The sequence below is a fragment of the Cydia fagiglandana genome, chromosome 23 (genome assembly GCF_963556715.1).
Source record: "Cydia fagiglandana chromosome 23, ilCydFagi1.1, whole genome shotgun sequence".
Classification (NCBI taxonomy): Eukaryota; Metazoa; Arthropoda; class Insecta; order Lepidoptera; family Tortricidae; genus Cydia; species Cydia fagiglandana.
In genome coordinates, this window is record NC_085954.1 from 13000437 (window position 1) to 13023699 (window position 23263).

At 35.2% G+C, this 23263-nt stretch overlaps 1 protein-coding gene across 1 annotated transcript; it reads right to left on the reverse strand.

Moving 5' to 3' along the window:
- Positions 1-8059: 8059 nt before the first annotated feature.
- On the reverse strand, positions 8060-12191 carry LOC134675998 (uncharacterized). Its single transcript, XM_063534308.1, has 3 exons — positions 12076-12191; positions 8713-9302; positions 8060-8210 (listed from the first exon to the last, which is right to left on the reverse strand). Exons 1-3 carry the CDS (start codon positions 12076-12078, stop codon positions 8060-8062), a joined length of 744 nt encoding a protein of 247 aa, XP_063390378.1. The 5' UTR covers positions 12079-12191.
- Positions 12192-23263: the final 11072 nt, after the last annotated feature.

A 23263-nucleotide genomic window follows, 5' to 3' on the forward strand; every position in this document is an offset into this window, starting at 1 on the left:
CAGGGAGCCAGAAAAAAAACATGACAACAAGTTAGCATGGATTTTTTTTAGTTCCATTTTGCATTTTATTTAAATTTCTTCTATTTTATGTCGCACTATAGGTCACACGAATCAAGCCGCCGCCAATGCCGCCATACAATCAAAGTTACACTCAGTAAGTGTTAGTTTTAAGACGACATTTTTTAATAGCGGCATATTATGGATTACCTGCCTACCCAACTGGATTTAATTATATGCACGTATACAGTATTGATATATTATGTTTTTTTCTACACTTTTCAATATTTCATACCATCTATTCCAACAACACAAAAATGCAAACCATTACATATTCAGTGCCGCCGGTATCCGCAAACAGTTTAGGCCGCTGTTTACTTTTAGACCGCGTTTCTCACACGTCGCGCGAGTCGTGGTCTGTGCTAACTAATGTAATATGACCTCTTCCTGTCTTTTTAGGGTTCCGTAGTCAATGAGTAGTATAATTATTATATATTATGACCTGGATCATGACCGGGATCTAACCTAAGATATACATATTAGTACCGCCACCATGCTGTTTTATTTATTTTTTAAGTATTAGTTTTAGTTTTGTAGGTAGTTATAATTTTAGGTTATCTTTTATTGTAAGTTTGATTTTAATTTATTTATTGTTATTGGTTTTAAATAAAAAACACATTATAATATTTTTATGCAGAAATAATTTTATATTGATTTTACAATAAATAGAGCTACGTAAAAATGGTTTTAAAACATACAAAAAAATCTAAAATACCCTAACTTCGCCACCTGTCCCCAACTTCGCCTAATAATTTTTTATATTATTAAAACTTGTTTAAACGCCCACAATATAGGACAAGTAATAGTGTAATTATGATTTAATGCTAGTAAAGGCGAAGATATGTATTAAAGGGGAAATTAGGATACGTATTTTTACCAATTCTTATTTTCACGGTGTTTGGTTATTTTTATAGTTTTGTGATTTTACGACAATCGCAAATACCTTACTTAATTTTGTCTATTATTCTCTTCGTAAATATCGTTATATGCTGGTGTGTGTGAAGTATCAACTCGCTTGCACACTTGCAATAGCTGCAGAGTTGTTTGTTCCCGAGATGGTTGCATCTAAACACGTCGGTGAAAAACCGTGCATCGATCACCCTGTATTGGAAATATTTAGCCTACATAAATACAGGGTGTTTTTTTATTTCGATAACTGCCTCTCTATTCGAAGTCTAGTGAGCCTGCAGTGTGAGAGGTCCTAGATTCAAACCCGGCAAGGGTATTCAAATGAATATTATACAGGGTGATTCAGGAGACGTGAGCAGGACTAACACTGCGCATTTTGTAAATTATAAGCAACTGTTTCGTATCAGTATTAGTGAGATTTACGTTAATTTTCTATTTGTGTTAAAAAAAAATATTTACGACATGCATAGTCACCCTAAAATTAGAATACTAAACTGATATTCTGTGTCAAATTGAATGTCATCTCTGTCATCACGGCCTGGTTACTTTTGAAAACTCGTATCTCACTCAAGTTTGACAGTTTATTTTCTTTGTAATCAAAATACTGTCATTACGGTTAAAGAGGTTTTATGTTTATTAATTAGGTCTTGTAGGGTAACCACGATTGTGGAGCGTTAAATTTGCCCTCACCAAAAAGTTAGAAATAGGAAAAAGTGTCGTTATTTCACCTAAATACGACGGTGATCGATCAATTATCAGTTACTGAGTGTGCAGGATTAGTCCTGCTCACGTCTCATGAATCACCCTGTATTGGTTTGTAATAAATATTATAACGTCGTTTAGTACCGATAACACAAGGTTTACTGAGCTTACAATAATGTTATTTATTCATCAATCTTAGAATTATTAATTTATTAATGTAAATATTCTCAATAAATACGTTCTAGAAAGATTACCTACAGGCAAATTACAAGTACATATGAGCAGGCCAATTCGGCACTGCACCTGATATCAAACCAATATTTGAAACATATCAGTTAGCTGGATGATTTATGGACGAAAATGTATCTTTCTCTTTTATAGACATATGTCTCTTTTAGTCTCAGAGTCTTGTTAATAAAATTGAGAAATAACAACAACATCCAATTTACAAAAACTCACAACAAACCCGCCATAAGATCAACACACAGCCTAAGTAAACCATAACATATAGCCTCAGCCATGCAAATTCCCCGGTCATACTCGTATCGAGGGTCCGATGTCAACTCTCATTTATAAAACGTCATATGTGTTGTATTGAGTGTTTTTGTACGATTCTCATAAGTTGAAGGAAACATTCTTGAGATAAGTATTTTTTTACAAACATATTAGTTTTTTTAACACACAAAACATCCGTTTTCTTACTTAGATACTGGCAGAAAACGCACTAACGTCAGCAAAACTTTTCTTCAAGAGCATCAACTTTTGAAGAAAAATTTTGTTAAATTTTCGGACTTTACCCAAAAGGTTCAGGGTAGTTATTTTAGGGTAAACTTGAGTTCAATTTACCCTAAAACTTTACCCGTAACATTAAACACAATACAATAAATAAAATGTACATCAGTTCATTGTGACAGTTTCTCAGAATTTATTTTAAAGTTATGGCGGTTATGCTCTGCCTCAACTGAGCTTTCGGCGATTGTCCTTTGACCCTCTCGCCTTTGATCCCCAAGGTTTATTTGTATAGATATTCTTGGGTAAGAAAGGAAATTATTATTGTACGCGTAGATAGATAGGGTGTTTATAAGGGCTTGGTTGCTACGAGTAACTAGTTTGTGTTGTGGGATGGGATGGTTTAAATAGGGTAAACAATTATTGTGAGGTTTATCTTTATTTAACAATTTTTGCAAATTATAAACTGAAATAGTATTCCTAGTAGGTGGTATATAGTAGTGTGACTTAACTTAAAAAAAAAAATTACTGAAATAATTTGATTTGTTCCCAAAGTTTAGAAAACTTGTGGGCCTTGTACAGATTTAAACAAAAATTGTCTCTCCTGTGTACAATTAACGGAGTGTTAATAGTGGCGGACCTTACATGACTTAGACGGCAAGCTTGCAAAAAAAAACTTACAGTCAAGTAGGGGTTCCAATAATCGAACCCTTATGCCTACGGAACCCTCCTAGGGTGTCGATCTCGTTAAAAAGGAACAATATTTACACGCGGAACAACACGAACCAATTATTTCATCCCTACACTACGTATTTGGAGTACTTTTCCATAATTTTCTCATTTGGGGTTCTTTCGTACTCATTCATGTGGACTAAATGCTGTGAAAATTGTTGTTATACGCGGAGCGGAACCCTCTTTTTATGAAGCCTGTCGCGTCTGTAAAACCAAATTGAAATTAATTATGAATTACGTTGGTAGACTTTCTTAGGTACCTTAAGGTATGTACCTACCACAGAAATATGAATATATAAGGTACCTACCTCTGCGGGGAGTAATGGTTTATGACAGGTCCCGTCAAGTCTCTTTTGGTTTCGCTTAGTTATGTTTGTAAGAGTCTATCGCAAATTTATTTCGTTACCTTTATTTCCGACGATTCGACACAAGTTTTACTGGTGTTTGCGGTTAACTGATGTCTGGGACAGGTACACGGTATGAGTACCTATAGGTAATATAAACATGAATTATCAAATATGTGTTTAAAATGCGAAAGTTTTAAACATGGACGGTAATTTTATAACTTAGTTACACGCGACAAAGTCCCGTTAACGTAAATTGCAATGTGTAAAACTGGTGAAATCTTAAACAAAAACATGTGAATTTGTAGGGATTACGTTTGGCTCTAATTTGGAAGGTTTAATTAAATTAAACAGTTGGAAGGACTCAAGCAAGTATTATGTAATGTAATCAACTAATCAGGGAGAATCAGGGAACATCAGGGAGCTAATTATTATAATTGCTTCCTAGTGTTGGGCGCGGGGTCCTTTTATCTGATAAATATATTATGCAACTCAGCTAGCTTGCTCAGCTGAACCGTCGGAATTTAAGGTAATAAGGTAAAAAAAAATACAATGAAATCCTATCGCGCTAGACCCGTTCGTGTATTTTTATAGCAGTCTACCTACTTACTTGTCTTATTTTATATTGTATATTAAAATCGTATACTTATGGAAATAATTCGACACTGATATAGTAAAATTTATCGACGCGCTTAATAAAGATTGAAAATATACAATAAGAGACAATGCTTTTGTGAATTTCACAGGTAATGAAACACGACAGTTTCTAGTTGAATGGACAAATTGACACGCTCGTTTTCTAGTATATTATTAATACTATAACTAGGTAGTAACTAATTAACTGTTAATGCCGTTTACAGTATTAACAATACTAGTGACTAATGAGCGGTTGACGGATACAAACGATGCTATTAATGTCAATAGGTATTGTAATTTAGCCCGCGACTTCGTCTGCTAATTTGGGAAGCTTATTTTTTATCCAGTCTGCTTTTTATTGAATAACCTATCCATGGAAGTTTATTATGAGCAGTTAGCATGAAGAGATTGTAGAGGTTTGTTTCAGCATCAATATAAGTGGATGAAACAACGCGTCAAAAGTATCTGCCACCCTGGAATTAGGTTCAAAGTAATACGGCGCGATTCGGGAAATGAGATTCATTAGACATGAAATAGTAAAGATATGTGACGTTCCAGGGCAAAAGGTATCATTACCCCGGCTGAATATTGGAGCGGCGTTAATAATAGCGTAAACGCCAACCGCCATAAGGTATCTTTTGCCGTGGAACGTCACATATCTTTACTATTTCATGTCTAATGAATCTCTAATTCATTTTCCAAATCGCGCCGAAAGTTTGGATTGTTCTACATAAGTTATTAGATAGCCGTTAGTTAAATTATTAGGTAATGGCAAATACTTTTGACACGTAGTCTGATCCGCTACTTTTAATGCTGACTTGGTACCTTTCCCACCAATGAAAGTAGACAAATGTAACTTTTTTACTTCAATCTTTGGTTAACCTGGGTTATTTCACTCTGTATCAACCTGTAAGTTCCGGCCTCTAGAGGCCTGTAGACGTAAAAAGCGGCCGCCGCGGCCAATTAGCGAGAGTGTTAATATTTGATGACCCTCTCCGAGACTTACCGTCATATAGAATGTTATAGGCCTCGCGATTTAAAATTGGTGCCCTTTGGATTCAGACTACACCAGCGTTACTGCAGCAGTAATGCAGTCGGCAGTAATGTCACGCTGCTATACTGAAGCAGTAATGTAGGTGACTCTATTAAATTACTTTAGAAACGTAATTTTTTATAAAAAATATCTTATCTATTTACTGCGGAAAAGTAAATAAATAACTTATATAATTTGTACCTCGGTAAATCATCCTAAGGCCATCATTGTTTTTTTATTTTTTTTTACCAGTTCAACACCATGAATTATAAAAAGGTATAACAAAAAGCCTCCTCTCCCCAACAGTGTGTATTGCAAATAGGCATTTTAAGATATTAAAGGCAGATTATTCTGATGTTTTTAAGGATTCCCTCAGACACGCAACGGGACGATAAGGAATAAGAAATAAAAGAATTGCGCGGAGGCACTTCGACAAATGACCGACGAAATTATTTTACCGACTAAAGTTTAGAATACCTTTAAAGCTAGAATAGCTTTACACACGGATATTAATGAAAAAGGAATGAAAGTGTTGTGTTGAGACAGACACATTGGCAATTGACCCACAAAAATGTTTTACCGACTAATCTTACGAATAGTTTCAAAATTATTTAAACACTCAGATGTTAAATCATTGAGAAGTCGAATACCCGACCAACCACCGATTAGACGCATTTAGAAACATTTTAAGGTATTTTATTGATTTTCAGGCCAGTAAAATAATTATTCTATGACCGCTTACAAAAAATTTACAGTTAAATTAGCTTTAATAAAAACTTGATAAGAATATTTAGAATCAATCGATCGTCGACAAAACACGTACGAAGCGCGATTCTTGTTATGGCTTCGAACTGGTTTTGATACAACCTTGATCGAACTTCACTTCATTTTTTTCGCATGCTCCAATCAGCATGAGCGATCTTCAAGGTCATATCACAATAAGATCAAAATCGTAGCATGTTGCCAAATCTGAATTAGGCTCAAGTCTGCTGATTAATAATAATGAAAATATACTACGTACTACATTACATTATTAATATAAAAGTCACTTATACAATTTTCAAATTGAAAATACCTATATTATTAAGAAATTATAACCTAAGCCGAAATTCTCGCTACTTAATTACAAATTTAAATTAAAACGAAGCACGTGTAGCATCTTAATAACAATTCTGATTACCTAATCAATTTCTGCTCTAATGTTATAGTTTAGCTACAGGTTTGACCTACGGCTTCGCCCCCAAGGTATAGTCAACACAATTTATTTATGTACAGTAAGTTGCAGAGTTAAGTGAGACCTGCTTAGAACTTTGTTTGCAGCTCACTTGACTCTGTAGCTTACTGTACCATTTCGCACGTTGTCACCAAACCCGTGAAAGGTCGTCAATGCGCATGTAACACCTCTGGAGTTGCTATGTGCTACGGTTGCCTATGGGCTACGGTGACTGCTTACCATTCGGCTGTCCTTATGCTTGGTGACACAAAATAAACCAACCATGAATCCCAATATACAATTTATAGCGGACTTATGATTTAATGCTAGTTAAAGTGAACTAAAGGCGAATTTAGGGAACATACGTATTTTAATGACCCTTATTTTCCAATTTATTACAACGTAATACAGTCTTATACTCACAAATAAATAATATAGTATGATTAAAACGATCAAACAGGATTATGCTAATTAATAACTGTTAATTCCATGTACGCACGGTTCCCCAAATATTCGATAACAGAAATATGAGTTTCCCAGAACGTAGAATTACCAAAATGTATACCTGGAACCAATAATACGAAATTGGCTTTCAAATTAGTTTACATAATAATATTGTGTGTAATAAGTTTTCGGCAGAAATTTAATTTTGGTACAAGCTTTTTGGAATGTACCTGTATTTTTCTTTCCTCGGGCAAAGAATATTCATCGGGACCAATTCTAAAAAACCCAAACACTATTAGTTGTTATTAGGTTGTCTATTTTTATCATTATTACAGAATTCTTATGGCCACCTACTGTCTCCGTCATCAGATCAGCTCGATTGTACTATACTAGGTATAATAGTGATTGTCACTTTATCTAATTATAATTTGCTTCCCAAAACGCCTTGGTGAAAACTAGTTTTCATGAATTGTTAAAACTTTAGTTAAAACTTTAAAAAAATATTGAATATTTTTCGCAAAGATCATCTCTTAACAATAGCATAAATAAAATTAAAGAAATAAATAATACTTAAACTTTTTTCTATAACCTACCAGACAAAGATGGTCTCACATAAATATGTATGTAATGTCACGCATATCATTTACGTACTGTGAGCCGCAAAATTCCATATCCACCTAATGTTTGTCTTTGTTTGTTACTGTACAAAGTTAACTGCACCACCGACAAATCTTAACATTTTGGTCGGTCCCAATTCCCACCCCTACCATGACAAGTAATACAACGCGTAGCTTTATTCCACGTTTTATACGTTTATTTTACGATTAATAACACTTTACAGCGCTGCGGATCACCGACAAAACAACTTCCGTGTACCTACAGTTTTAATAACTTAGCATGCGTGCTGAAAGAAAAACAATTATTAGTATATTTTATTCATGTCTTTATGTATTAATACTTAAAGTGATTCGGTCTGAGACTTTAGTGGTAACTAGGTAATTTACACGCAGATAAGAAAATTGGACTTTTTCATTTTTGTCATTTCAAATGATATTTAGCAAAGTGGATCCTGGATCAACAAAAAACATAATGAATGTTTGGTGTATTCAATGTTGAGACAGGTTGCTCGGCTAAAGGTGACGATCGTATGTCAACTGCAGATGATACTCGTAGACACAACAAGGACGCCGCAACAGTACCAAATGTTGCAGTTGACATACAAACATCACCTTTAGGATAACTCCTACAAGTATACTTGGTTTATAAGCAGCCGAGGTATGACTTCTTGCAACACTTTCTGCAGCAAGGGAAATAGTTGGCCTTGCGGAACTTGCTGCTCGAGCCTTTTTTCTTCTTGTCTTTGCCACGTCCGAAGTCGGGGCAGCGCTCGTAGGCCATTTTGAACTTTAGTCTAAAAATATAGGCTTATAGACGAATTGAACTTTAGTTAAAAAAAAGACGATGAAGAAACATGGAACTGCCAGAGAACTTTTGGCATTAAATTGGCCTTTCTGGTTTTAGGCCAGGCAGCGAATGCTCAACAAAATCTGTAGTAGAGGAAAATGCTAGGGACACAGTTTTTTACCCCATAACTTTGTTTGGACTATTTAAAAGAGGTGAACATAGAGGGGGTAAGAAGGTCCCATTTTTGGGTTGTTCATTAATATTTCGGAACATTGCGTCTTAGCGATATGGCTACTTAGACAAAACGAAAGCCGATTAAAGGTACACGTTTTATTAAGTCAAGTTTTTCGATATCTTGAATAATTTTTGAGATATCCGCTCCTGAATGTTCATTTTGGGCTCTATTTATCTTGATACCTACATCAATTAAACTGCTAGGCGGTGTTTGGTATCGTTTTCTACTCTTATATAAGATTTATTAGTAATCAGTCAATGATGTCCATACTTACTGCATTTCCCTTTTCTTCTTCTTTTCCTCCTGTTGTTTGAGCAGCCACATCTGTATCTGCTGCGCTATCCTCTGCCGGTCCAAGACCCGCGGTATACTAGTATACTTCGTATCTTTACTCTTTAACAATTTTTCGTAAAACTCGTTTTTCTTCTGCTTTCTTAACCAATCATCTTTCCCTATAATCCCTATATTATTACCAAATCTTAATGATATCTTTCGCCTGAAATCAGTATTACCATCCCTGGACTTTGTATCATCATCACTATCACTGGCTTCGTGTATTTCTTTTATCTGATTTTTCAAAATTTTCAAATCTGCTAGACCAGCGATTGCGTCAGTGTCATTACTTTTCTCGAGTTCTGGTATAGCTTCGTCGATAGCTTTATTAATTTTGATGTATAGATCGTCTTTTTCTTTCTGCAGTATTTCGATTTGTATTGCCGTCTCGTTTTTATGATCGATTTCTTCTACTGTTTCTATTGTATGTGTTTCGTTTACATTTGTGACGTTTAAGTTGGTGACGTTGATAAGCGCCGTTTTTGATGGCAACAAGGAACCCAGTACAATTGTATAATAAAATAGGAGATGCTGCAAAACAAAATTGAATAGTTTATTATTTAAATAAAAAAAACTACAGATTGACGATACAAGCTACCACGCGGTCCAAATTTTCCCAAGTTTTTATGAATTGCCTTCTCTCTCTCTCTCTCTCTCTCTCTCTCTATCTCTCTCTCGGGCAAAACAAACGTCACCATCAGCGCGTCATTAATTGCAACAATAATATCGAGTAAAATATACCTACGGCCCGATTCTAACTTTAAGACAGGTCAATTAATAGATCTAGAAACGATATATGGATTAGATATGTCAGTGTCAAAAGTGACGTTTCTTCAAACAAAACCCCCTTGCCCCGTTCATCCCTACATGTTTAATTCAAACAATAGAGCAGGCAAAGAATCTTACGACATAATTAAGTATAAAATATATGAATATCAAAGAAATATCACGTTACAAAGCATTGTTTCATGAATGTGTCTGTCGGTCCCCGGCCCGGGCTCATACGGGCGGGACGACGTGTAGTAGCCAGCCATACAACGTTAATTAAATTATATCAAATGTAATCGTCCCTCAAAAAAACTAATTTCGAAAAATTCTGAATTGCACAGCAGAATGCTATTTTGCCATGTCATTCCATTTTTTTTTTCATGACTAAAATATCATTTTAAAAATTGAATGAACCAGAAATTATAGTAAACTATACACAATAACATAACAATTTATAGGTAGTCGAAAGGTTTTTTATTGCAACATTAGAATGACTGATACATAAACGTGGTGTCATGTCTTAATATCATTTATAATAGTAAGATGCGATACAGACTTATAAATGTTTCTTCGTGATGGCTTATCGTAACTCAAAAACTTTAAAATTACCTAGAGTTTAAGCTTTGCTTATTCAGTTACTTATTTAGGACTCCAATAACTCACAAACCTATGTATTTAAGTTTAAGCTTAGGTACCTGTACTTAAACATTGATGAAACTCTCCATAAAGAGCCAATAGTGTTTAAAACAGTATTACTTCTTTTAAAATGAAATTATCTTTCGTAAGGCTACCTGTTTAAGAACATTCTTCAAGTGGCGAAAATATGAAAATTTGTTCAACGCTGAAGAGTCCGTACTGAAGTATATTTACTTTCCACTGAAAATGCTAAGAATACCTTTAACTTTTATATCGTCTTATCGCACACTACCGTCATTTTAAAAGCAACCATAAGACGCAGAAACTAAAGTTTACAACGAAATTAACTTTAACACAATAAAAGTGATTTTGAGAGTATTTTGATAGAGCGCTAGTTCATAGAACTATAAAGATGTAAAACCGTTTGAGATGCTAAATTTATAAGACAATTTTCTTCTTAAGGTGCAGAATAGAGACTTATTCATTATTGTGGTTTCAATTAAATATTATGAGGGCTCGTAAAACATTTAAGAGAATATCGCCTTCAAAGAACATTAATAGTTCCAAGTACTATCGAATGAAATCAAGTATTATGTTATCAATTTAAGTGTGACGGGTTAAAATCGTACTGGAAAACAGAGAAAAGTGGCGCTGTCTTGTGTCAGAGGCCAAGTCTCATTTTGGGTCTCTGAGCCAACGGAGTAAGTAAGTCATGAAAAATAGATAGTAACATTTATAAAGACAACAGTCAAACCTTCGGGAAACATTAGATTTTTCCATCTTCAAATGTGATGGTATTATTACATTTAAAGATGAAAAAGTCCCCAAAATATAAAAGAAGAAGATTATATAATTTAAACGCACTAAAACAGAATGAAACCAGTTTTAATATTTTACATTAACAAAAATCTAAATAAATACTAATAGCTGCTTTTAAAAAAACACAAAAATTTTACGGCCATGACCTTACAATAAAGAAAACGACTTAGGATATAAACTATAATTATTCCAAATCGTTTAATTACTTTCAATCGCTTTTCAAGTGAAAAATTTACTGGTAATTAATTACACAGTAATGTTTGTGGCGTTTCCTTTTTTAATTTTCTTTTCCAACTCACGTAATTAAAGATAATAACCAAAGCGTTAGAAAAATTAACACGGCTACGACATTTGGTAAAGGTAGCCACTGACGAGCCTTCCTACAGTCCAAATAGCGTGGCTGCAATCCAAAATCGGTCCGTGAATGTCAAAAACGTACAATGTTTAATATTAGGATGCCGTCCATTTGGATGAATCCATTGTAACGGCATCCATTTGGAAGGCTCGTCAGTGGCCTGCTTAAGAATAAATACCCAATTACCCATATTTTGACAATTACCTATTTCGAAAGATGCACGTATATTGTATATTTGTACCTATATACGCGTGAAGATTGAATATACGATTTGCTTAGCAGGTAGTCAGCAGGTCGGTGCTAATAGATATGCCTCGGCCAAGCCTCGTTTTTTTAACTAGCATTAGAATTGACTACACGATCTTATCATTGAACAACTTTTAAAAATGACTTTCGAAGGCAAAATAATGTAAATGAACATGTTTAATTATTACATATTTGCTGTGACTTGTTTTAAAAAGGTGATTTTCAATAAAGATACACGTCAAGATCGCGTAGTTTTTTCTAATGCTAGAAAAACGAGGTATAGATAATGCTCCTCATCATAGAACAATATTATACACGGCTAGCCATTTCGCCTAAAAAAAGTGAGTGACTCGTTTTGAAATTATTTGAAAAGAGCTAGATGAAAATTTTAGTTTACCAAGTGATCTTCTTAAAATACCTAGGTGGAAAACAATACAGGCGATTCAAGTTTTAATAGTGTAAAGTTTTAAGCTGGCTCACCATATCAGAGACGTGTTTCGTACTGTGGAAGTAATTTCGCTCGTGTTTACGAGTCGAAATAAAACGAATGGTTATAATAAAACCCTGGACTATTGTGCAATGTGCAACGCAGCTACTTATTTTATAAATGCGCAAATTTCACGATTAGGTACCTACTGAATGATTTTGCAACGGCTACTTATCTTGATTGGTCTCTAATTAAAACCAAAATATTACTTTGCTAATCCGCGAGAAGATACTTTTTTTTGTTTATTTTTCGCGGATTAGAAAAGTAATATTCCGATCGTATTTTTCTTAGTGTCAGTTTCGTAACAATTGTCTTTTTCCGTGGGAGGGGTGTTAGGGGTGGGGGGTTGAATTGTGTGGGTGGACAGAAACGGCGCTGGACAGAGAAGCATGGCGTTCCTTAGTGTCAGAGGCCAAGATCCACTTGGGTCGCTGCGCCACGGCAGTAAGTAAGTAGTAAGAAAAGTAATATTTTGGTTTTAATTAGACACTTTTTTTTCGCGTATCTATTAGCAAAGTAATATTTAGGTTTTAATGAATTTGGATTTCCGCAAAGTAACGCCTGAATCTATTCATGATTTGTCCCTGATTCTGTTAGGTACACAAAGGTTGTCTGGCCGAACACTAGTAGCGATTGATCTGCGTCTATGTTCAATCAACTATTTTTTTCTGAATCGATTTCTTTTATCGGTTTGCGAAAGATTTTCAATGGGAAGCCGGTTCTAATTGTAATATTTCAACTTGATCTGTTGTTATGATACGGTATTGACACGACTCGTATATGATATAAATGCCTCCTGAGTTACCTACTTAAATCACTTAGTACCTAATTAATTTGAAACTCAATGAGGACGATGAACCTTTCGTATGTGGTGGTCAAAACTTATGAGTTCAAACCTCGGTTGTGCTGTAATAAAGCAGAAGAAATCGTTCTCAAAATATGACTACAAATTCGGTCAGATTCCTTATCACGCACAGACAAGAGGTTAAAGCTGAGATCATCTCTCGGACCACAAGGGGCCTAAAGCGGCCTAACAACATGCGTAGGGCTTATCTTTTATCACTCGGAACACTCGCCAGCACATTCACAAAACATTTTGTACTCAACTTGACCCACAAAGACTGAACCCTTTAACGCACGGTCCCTAAGGTAATTAGGGTCAGACAAATATTGGTCCTAAGTAAAATAATGAAGTGTTGTAAGCTTTGTGAACGGCTGGACTGAAGTAAGAACGTGCGATATTATTTTGTTAGGGATTTCTACATTGCATTCATCATCAGCAATGTATAGTGTATGATATAGGTCTTACTTACTGCTGGGCACAGAGAACCTACCACGAACAACAAAAATCTAACTTTTTATTTATTTATGATATACTCGTAAGTAGTTAAACGAGCAGACAAGGCAAGCCAAAAGACAAAATGTATCGGTATAACAGAAGCAACGAAAAGTCACGTGATCATTTCCATACAGTATTTACTTTCGATTGGCATATTCTAACGAGGAGCGTCTCATTTGGTTAGGCCTCCTGGGCACCTTATAAGGTGTGTTCACCATTTGTTTTCATGATGGATGCTTTGACCACTGCCTTGGGCGCAGTGCTGCATTAGGTGGTGGAAAGCCAACGAAATTTTATTATCACCAGCGCTAAATACTACTATGTTGTAACGTAGACATTTTCTTAGATTTTAAATTAATATTTTTGGGTTGAATTCCTTTTCTTATTTCAACGATTTTAACAATATCCCAAACTAACTCGATTGATTGCACTTCTTTGCATAATCTGTTGCATTCAGATGCACCTTTTGATGCTTATCTGTTGTCGGGGTTGTCATATGAGTAAAAATAATTAAAACTTGAGATATTTATGTTGTCACTCCAGGAAAACTTTGTATGATTTAGGTATGATTTTTATAGATAGAAAATAAGTTTGATGTAAAACAAAACATATAAATTACAGACTTACAAAGTGGCTCTGAAATGAAACCTTATTAGATTTAATGATAAAAATATATTTCTTAGGCTCATGAGTGAATTTGTCTAAATAATCAGTTCAGAATTTTCGAAGAATTTGTGTCTTCAGGGGATTGGCACCCTACTTTTGTTTTTTTGCCTTTTGTTCTCAACATATGAGAAGGTCATTCTGAGGTGACATGCACTTTTGATGTGTGGACCCCTCCGGGGACGCACGCTCGCATGAGCCCTATTTTGTGATAAGACCACACATTCCACATGGTGGTCAAAATGGTGGAAGCAGTTCGAGTCCTTCGGTGTGTTCCACTGAGTAAGTATAAATGGAATTTAGCTGTGATCAATTCCACAATGGCGCGAAACATTGTGGGTTTGTTCTTAACCAAGTTTTGGTTCTTTACAGAGTTGACTCCTGCTCGAGGGAAGGGAGCGCTCCGCCAGAAGTCCTAACAGCTTCCAGTGCGGTGAGCTAAATTTCCAATTGTTTCATTTTTTCTCTAGCGGCCATAAAGGGCATCGGCTAATATATCCTTTTCTCGCTTTGCAGGAGCCGGGATGTTTCTAGAATGTTTCTAGATGTTTCTAGATGTTTCTAGAAGCTTTTGATGTTTCTAGAAGTTTCAAGATGTTTCGAATTTGAAGTTTTAAAATGATGCTGTGGGATCTGCCCCACGTCATCTGCACTGGCCGGCTCCAACCAGGTTAGCAGTCAGCTTCCCGGGGATAGGCGAGGTCACTCCCCGCTGCTCCAGGTCCGGTAGCAGTTTTTGAGGTCGGTCCGATGCATCTTTAATTTTTAAATTGCGTCTCCGCTCGGCTACAAATTTAAAATGTGATTTAGAGCAATAGTTATTTTAATTTAAAGTTTTGAAAGTTCTGGTGCATAAAACTTAGGTATTTCGAAATTTAGTCTTTAGTAATTAATTAATTGGTGTAAACCTTATGACATGAACCTGTGAAGCGACCCAGCTATACCACTGAGCTTTTACACTATAACTTTAGGTTAATAAAGTTTGTTAGATTTAAATTTGTTTAATTGTTTCTCCTCCTAGCTTTCCTACAGCAAGGTTTCCATTTAGTTTATTTTATTTAATTTTATTTTGTTAACATGGCTGTTTTTATTTTTGACAAGCCGGAGCTTTCCATTCATTTATTTTACCCCCTTTCAAAACACCCGTGTTACAATGGCGCCCAAGAATTTTCAGGTTTCTAAATAATTACTTGCTGCAGGAAAAGTCTAGACTTACACTTACTTAGAGTATTGTAACACGGGTGTTTTGAAAGGGGGTAAAATAAATGAATGGAAAGCTCCGGCTTGTCAAAAATAAAAACAGCCATGTTAACAAAATAAAATTAAATAAAATAAACTAAATGGAAACCTTGCTGTAGGAAAGCTAGGAGGAGAAACAATTAAACAAATTTAAATCTAACAAACTTTATTAACCTAAAGTTATAGTGTAAAAGCTCAGTGGTATAGCTGGGTCGCTTCACAGGTTCATGTCATAAGGTTTACACCAATTAATTAATTACTAAAGACTAAATTTCGAAATACCTAAGTTTTATGCACCAGAACTTTCAAAACTTTAAATTAAAATAACTATTGCTCTAAATCACATTTTAAATTTGTAGCCGAGCGGAGACGCAATTTAAAAATTAAAGATGCATCGGACCGACCTCAAAAACTGCTACCGGACCTGGAGCAGCGGGGAGTGACCTCGCCTATCCCCGGGAAGCTGACTGCTAACCTGGTTGGAGCCGGCCAGTGCAGATGACGTGGGGCAGATCCCACAGCATCATTTTAAAACTTCAAATTCGAAACATCTTGAAACTTCTAGAAACATCAAAAGCTTCTAGAAACATCTAGAAACATCTAGAAACATTCTAGAAACATCCCGGCTCCTGCAAAGCGAGAAAAGGATATATTAGCCGATGCCCTTTATGGCCGCTAGAGAAAAAATGAAACAATTGGAAATTTAGCTCACCGCACTGGAAGCTGTTAGGACTTCTGGCGGAGCGCTCCCTTCCCTCGAGCAGGAGTCAACTCTGTAAAGAACCAAAACTTGGTTAAGAACAAACCCACAATGTTTCGCGCCATTGTGGAATTGATCACAGCTAAATTCCATTTATACTTACTCAGTGGAACACACCGAAGGACTCGAACTGCTTCCACCATTTTGACCACCATGTGGAATGTGTGGTCTTATCACAAAATAGGGCTCATGCGAGCGTGCGTCCCCGGAGGGGTCCACACATCAAAAGTGCATGTCACCTCAGAATGACCTTCTCATATGTTGAGAACAAAAGGCAAAAAAACAAAAGTAGGGTGCCAATCCCCTGAAGACACAAATTCTTCGAAAATTCTGAACTGATTATTTAGACAAATTCACTCATGAGCCTAAGAAATATATTTTTATCATTAAATCTAATAAGGTTTCATTTCAGAGCCACTTTGTAAGTCTGTAATTTATATGTTTTGTTTTACATCAAACTTATTTTCTATCTATAAAAATCATACCTAAATCATACAAAGTTTTCCTGGAGTGACAACATAAATATCTCAAGTTTTAATTATTTTTACTCATATGACAACCCCGACAACAGATAAGCATCAAAAGGTGCATCTGAATGCAACAGATTATGCAAAGAAGTGCAATCAATCGAGTTAGTTTGGGATATTGTTAAAATCGTTGAAATAAGAAAAGGAATTCAACCCAAAAATATTAATTTAAAATCTAAGAAAATGTCTACGTTACAATGTAATTATTCTCATCTAGAGGTTTTATTTTATTTGTATTTAATAGGTAAAACTAGGACTTCTTTGGAGTCATTTCTACATAATCTGCTGAAAAACTAAACCGCATTTAATATTCAACGCCAGGAAACTGCAACTTCAAACGAGTTCAGACATTTTCACCGACTCTGCACAAGATGTTGCGAAATGTAGCGAGATTCTCGAGACATTCCTGATCTCCGCTCTCGCTATTACCGTGATGACCGCTTATCGCGCGAAAGTAAGGCTGTACCCGAGGAATAGTGGATAGCGGAAGATAGTGCGAGGTGGTAGCGATAAGACCGCCTGTTGCTACCTTTATTTACATTGTAAATTTGTTTTTAAATTTTGTTATCTTTTGTGGTGCAATAAAGAATATTTATTTATTTTATTTATTTATTTATGGTATAAATTCTTGAACCGATTCTTGATTGGGATATTTATGTATTGACATATCCCTAGAGGAAGAGGCAGAAGACCAGCAACCTGGTGGTCCAATGTTAAAGAGATGAGGATACAAAACCTGACCACACAGACAACCCAGGATAGATTGTCCTGGCGCCGACGTACGAGGAGGCCCGACCCCAGCTGAACTGGGAAATGGGCTGGACAAAGAAGAAGAAGAAGACATATCCCTAGGGTGCCCAGTAATTAATGAATAACCTTCTAACTATAGGTCTAGTAAAAGTTTCGTGGTTTTTGAGATAATCGAAATTTTTTAAGCTAGTTCCTTAGATACTTCCCTTTAATCACCATCTAGGCTATATCTTTGTTTGTAAAGATGTAAATATACCATTTAAGAAACAGTGTTAGATAAATTATTTTTTAGAAAGTTGGTCCCTCTATATGTATAGGTACTAACTCTCTATATATAACTATGTAAACTCTCACAATTTGCGGGAAAGTTAATCATCAGACCGACATTGTGAGTATATTATTTTTAAAATGTCACATTTCCCCACGATCACTTCTAATGGCTTGAATAATAAGTTATTCACCCTCTCAATCTACATAAGCGACCTACTCTGCAATCCGCTACCGCTTTCCGCTTATAACTGACTACAGCCTCATCGCCGAGTCCTCTTCTTTGCTCACATAGTGCTGTAAATGTAAGTATCTTCAATTATTGGAATTATTTTTGACACCCCACCAGATTAGGGAATTTTTTACTATATTCATCTCTAAATGCAAATTATGTTACTGCGTTAATAACTCGCTCCCCGCTCCGCTCGTGACGGGCCACAGCCTTTCCCCTGTCCTCGTATTTGCTCACGTAATGCCTTCCGCCTCACCCGCAGATAGTGTAGCAAATGTATTTGTATAAAAGTTACATACGTTCTCTCTCTGCTACGAACATTTCCTTCCTAATTTCTCTAAGTAGGGTGTAACTTATATACCTACTGAATTGTTTCAGGTATTTCATTTACAAAATTAATTATACAATATTCGTTTACAGTAGTTAAATGTAAATGGTGACAGAATAGTTAGAAATTTGAATATTAATTAACTGTTACATAAAGGGCATTCAAATACGAGTGTGGGCTTTTGAAACAAGCTGAAAGCAAGGGTTATTTTATCGAAAGGGTTATTTTAAATTTGACGTTTCCTACAGTAATGCAGTCGGTAGCATTACTGCAGCAGTATTTCAGCGCGACATCATCATCAGTGCAGCGCGACATCACTACTAGTCATTGCTGTCACAAATGTCAAAATCGATGTTGCTGCCTGGATTTTTGACATTTGTAGCAAGAATGCAGTCGGCAGTAATGTCGAGATGCAATACTGCTGTACTGGTGTAGTCTCAATACGAACGGTACCTTAACTGTACCAACTGTGTTATCCCCCTGAATGTAAAAGCGGTTCGTTAGAAAATCTTTAATTTCGCGTGCAAATCTGCTTCGTTGAGAGACGAGATTGCGTGGCCACGAGACCAGCGATTATGCGAGAGTTCTCTGATGAAAGAACTTAACTATCTACGCATTGAAGTAACTAACGTAAAAACGTACAGCTGTCTTTCTGTACATTTCAAATCAATTCATGAACTGTTACGCTAATAGTAGCGTCAGCTTTTATTAGCGTGAGTCATCCTTTACGGACTTTGCGGAGGTAGCGCAAAAAAGTCACGATTACAGTCGCGATGCAAAACAGTTAGTACAAAGTGTCCACTATAAATAAAATAAAAAAATAAAAATAATGCCAATAAATAATGCCATAAATTTGTGTTTTGTGTTTTGTACAATAAAGAGTTTATACATACATACATACATACATAATGTAAAGATAAAAGATAAGATAAAAAATAGTTTATTCAAGTAGGCATATTACAATGCGCTTATGAACGTCAAATAAACCTTTACCGGCTCCAACCGTACACCTCTGCCCCGAGAAGATTTAAATCCCCCCTCAATTGGAGGAGGCTATCCCAATATGGGACCGGCAACAAACTCGGCGGGACAAATCTTTTCAAAACATTATTACATCTTATAATTAACATGCATTACGAGTAATTAAGAAAAATACAATTTAAATTACTATAGAATTTATGCAATTATACTCAGTGAGTACATAACTTTATAGAATTTGATATAAAAAATAAACATATATGTACATGAAATCACAAATACGTAGCTCTTTCAGAAAACATATCAAATCTTACAAAAGGAAAAGAAATTAAAATCAATAAAAGAAATGAGAATACATATTATATGAATCTGACTGATTGTTATGAGATGCTTTCATACAATTTGATGTGCTTTCTTACCTGAGCTGAGTCACCTTTAACTCTACACATAATACAATATTTTTAATTGCTACTTGTCGTTATTACAGTTTCTGGTTTGGACCATGCATGTTTGTCTGTCAAGTAGTCCTCGACTCTGTAATAAGCCTTCAACATCAATGACTTTTTTTAGTAATTCTTAAGAGCTGGAAAGGGTAATCTTAAAGCATCCTCAGGTAACTTGTTATAAAAATGAATGCATTGCCCAACGAATGACTTCTGTACTTTACGAACACGAAACTTTCTGATAGCAAGCTTATTTTTATTTCTAGTATTATAGTTATGGACATCAGAATTCTTAGTGAAGGAGTCTAGATTCTTAACAACATAAATAATACTATCATATATGTATTGGGAAGCTACAGTTAAAATATTAATTTCTTTAAAAAGTTCTCTTAATGATTCACGCACCCTTAAATTATATATAGAACGAATGGCTCTCTTTTGTAAGACAAATATAGTCTGTATGTCAGCTGCTTTGCCCCAAACCAGAATACCATATGACATTACACTATGAAAATAACTATAATAAACAAGGCGAGCTGTCTCAACATTAGTCAATTGTCTAATTCTCCTCACAGCGTAAGCGGCCGAACTTAATTTGTTTGCTAGTGTTCTTATATGAGGACTCCATTGTAGATTTTTGTCCAATGTTAAACCAAGAAACAGTGCTTTATCTACCATATCTAAGCATTCATTATTCAAAAGTATCTTAGTATCGACTGGTTTAACATTCGGCAAAGAAAATCGAATGCATTTAGTTTTCTTAGCATTAAGAAGCAAATTGTTCATAGTAAACCAGTTTAGTACATTAACGAGTGTGCTGTTAATTACATTGTAATCGGTAGATTTACGATCAACCTTAAAAAGTAATGATGTGTCATCAGCAAAAAGAACAATTTCACAAAGATTTTCTACTACACATGGCAAATCATTTATATAAACCAAAAACAGGAATGGACCCAAAATAGAACCTTGTGGCACTCCTAATTGGACTACAGTACCGCTAGACCGGGTTTTGTTTACAACAACTGTTTGTGTTCTGTTGCTAAGGTAAGAAGACATAAAGTTTAGGGCATTTACTGACAGACCATAGTGTTCTAATTTCAAAATGAGCGTTCCATGATCCACACAATCAAATGCTTTAGAAAGATCACAAAATATGCCAATTGCATCACAAGAATTTTCCCAAATATCATAAATATGTTTAATAAGTACCGAAGCAGCATCGGTCGTGGAACGGCCCTTTGTGAAACCAAACTGATTGCTTGTAAGTAAAGTATGTCTGTTGAAGTGACCCAGTAGATCATTTAACATTAACTTTTCAAAAACTTTACTTAGTACAGGAAGTATTGATATTGGACGGTAATTAGCCATATCACTCGAATCACCCGATTTAAAAAGAGGTATGACTTTGCTATATTTCATAAGATCTGGAAAGACGCCTTGTGAAATTGAAATATTATAAATTACGGCTAAGTAAGGCGCTATTACGTCCAAGACATGACTAATGACTCTAACAGATGTTCCCCATAAGTCTTCCGTTTTCTTTAAATTGAGTGACTTAAATGTTTTAACAATAATTGCTGAATCTACTAGACTAAACTCAAAGTTAATATTACATTTCTTAACATTAGCACAAAGTAAGGAATGAGCTCGAGACGAAGATGAATGTAGACATTTCGTGGTATTAATAGCTATTTTAGAAAAATAATCTTCGAATGCCGAGGCAACATCGTTGTTTGACATGGTCAGTTGTTTATCCGAGACAATGTTGACTTGACAATCGCGTGATTTACATTTACCAGCTTCCCTATTTATAATATTCCATGTTGTCTTCACTTTGTTGTCCGACACTTTCAGTTTAGAACTTGTATAGTTTGCTTTGGCTGTTAAACACACTCTCTTGAAGATTTTTGAGTAGTTCCTCACATAGTCCAGGAAATCTGTATTTTTGTTCAGCTCTCTCTCACCATAAAGTTCATAAAGCCTTTTTCTACTTTTATAAATGCCTGCAGTAGCCCATTCACTAAACTTTGTTTTAGTTTTTGACCCACTAATAGTTTTCATACTGAAATTTTGATTAAAATGATAAAGAATTACGTTAAAAACAACTTCATACAAATTATTACAGTTGTAATCTAACAATCTATGGATTCTGAAAATACAGTTGTAATGTATTTTCAGAATCCATAGATTGTTAGTTACAAGACACTTATAAAACTACATTAGTATACTACCTACCTACCACCTACCTACCTATAGTACCTACTTAAACTGTTAACCAGTAGTTTACCTTTCCTCCTAATATTCACAATTTTAAACGTAGTTGTTGGCCGCTCACGAATTTCATGGCCCCAAAATCAAAAAGCTGTGACAATCAAAGTCAATCCTGTCACCTCACTAATCGAATCACATCACTAATCGATCGTCCGTCCCTATCGATAGAGGGTAAACTTGTTACCATTTTAATACACCATTCTAACGCCAGAGACTAATCAATGTTAAAGACTTGACGCTTTTGGGCAATGGAACCGTCACTTTAATATATTTAGGCACAAGATTGACGCGACAGTATGTCGCACGTGAAATATGTAGGCTACCCATCTCTCTCGCTGTACTAATTAGAGTAACGGGTAGTATATCTCGTGGTCGAGATTCACTCCTATAGGATATAAAAAGTTTTGTCGGCTCTTATTATTAAAGCAATTAATTTTCATGCCTACAATTATATCAAAGTGAGACTAGAAGGTTAACAGTCACTATAGTTAACTCGTCTCGGTCTTCACCGACCTTTTGGTTAATTCAATTTGTCGATAATATATTCCATCAAGCGCAACACTAATCGAAAGTGTTGCGACATTTATCGATAAAGGAATTTTATTCAAATTGAGCGTTTTAAATAGCGTTTTAATTTCGTTATTTTAATGGGGTTATGTTTTAGACTAAAGCGGATGAAAATGCTTTTAGAAATTTAAATTGAAGAGTAATATCGTCTTTCGTTATTAAAAATAACCCTCGGGTTATTTTTAAATCTTACTTATTTTATAATGCTCTGAGATATTTCAGTACACCTATCGGATTATTCGTCAACCTTAAAATATTTACTGGTTTTATTTTGCATAGTCAGAAAATGATATTAATATATTTCCATTCCAATGTAGATTGAAAAAAATATAAATATACTGTAGGAAAAATGTAGTAAATAACAAAAACTATAAATAGTCTAGAACTTAGGTATGATATAGTACAGGTTTATATTAAATTAGAATAACAAACTGAAATCCAGAAGACCAAAACGTAATACCTACCGTAAAACGGGGTGAGTAGGTTTCGCGGGGAGAGTTGGGTTATGAATGGGGAGAGAAAGTTTGAGAGGGGGTGAGAAGGGATTTTAAGGCTACTGCTACAAAAATAATGTATTCCAATTTAAAATGGGGCTATAGTAATACGCATAATAAAAAAAATCGATCCAACAATCTTCCAAAATCATCTTTGTATGAAAAACCCTCTCACCCCAAATACGAGGCACTACAGGGTGAGGTGGGTTTTCCTCTTTATCGTCAAAGTTATGAAATGGAACTACCCAAAATAAAATACAAACGTCCGAACCACTTATTATATACACCATTCAGTTTTCACCTGTAAAAATAAATTTTTA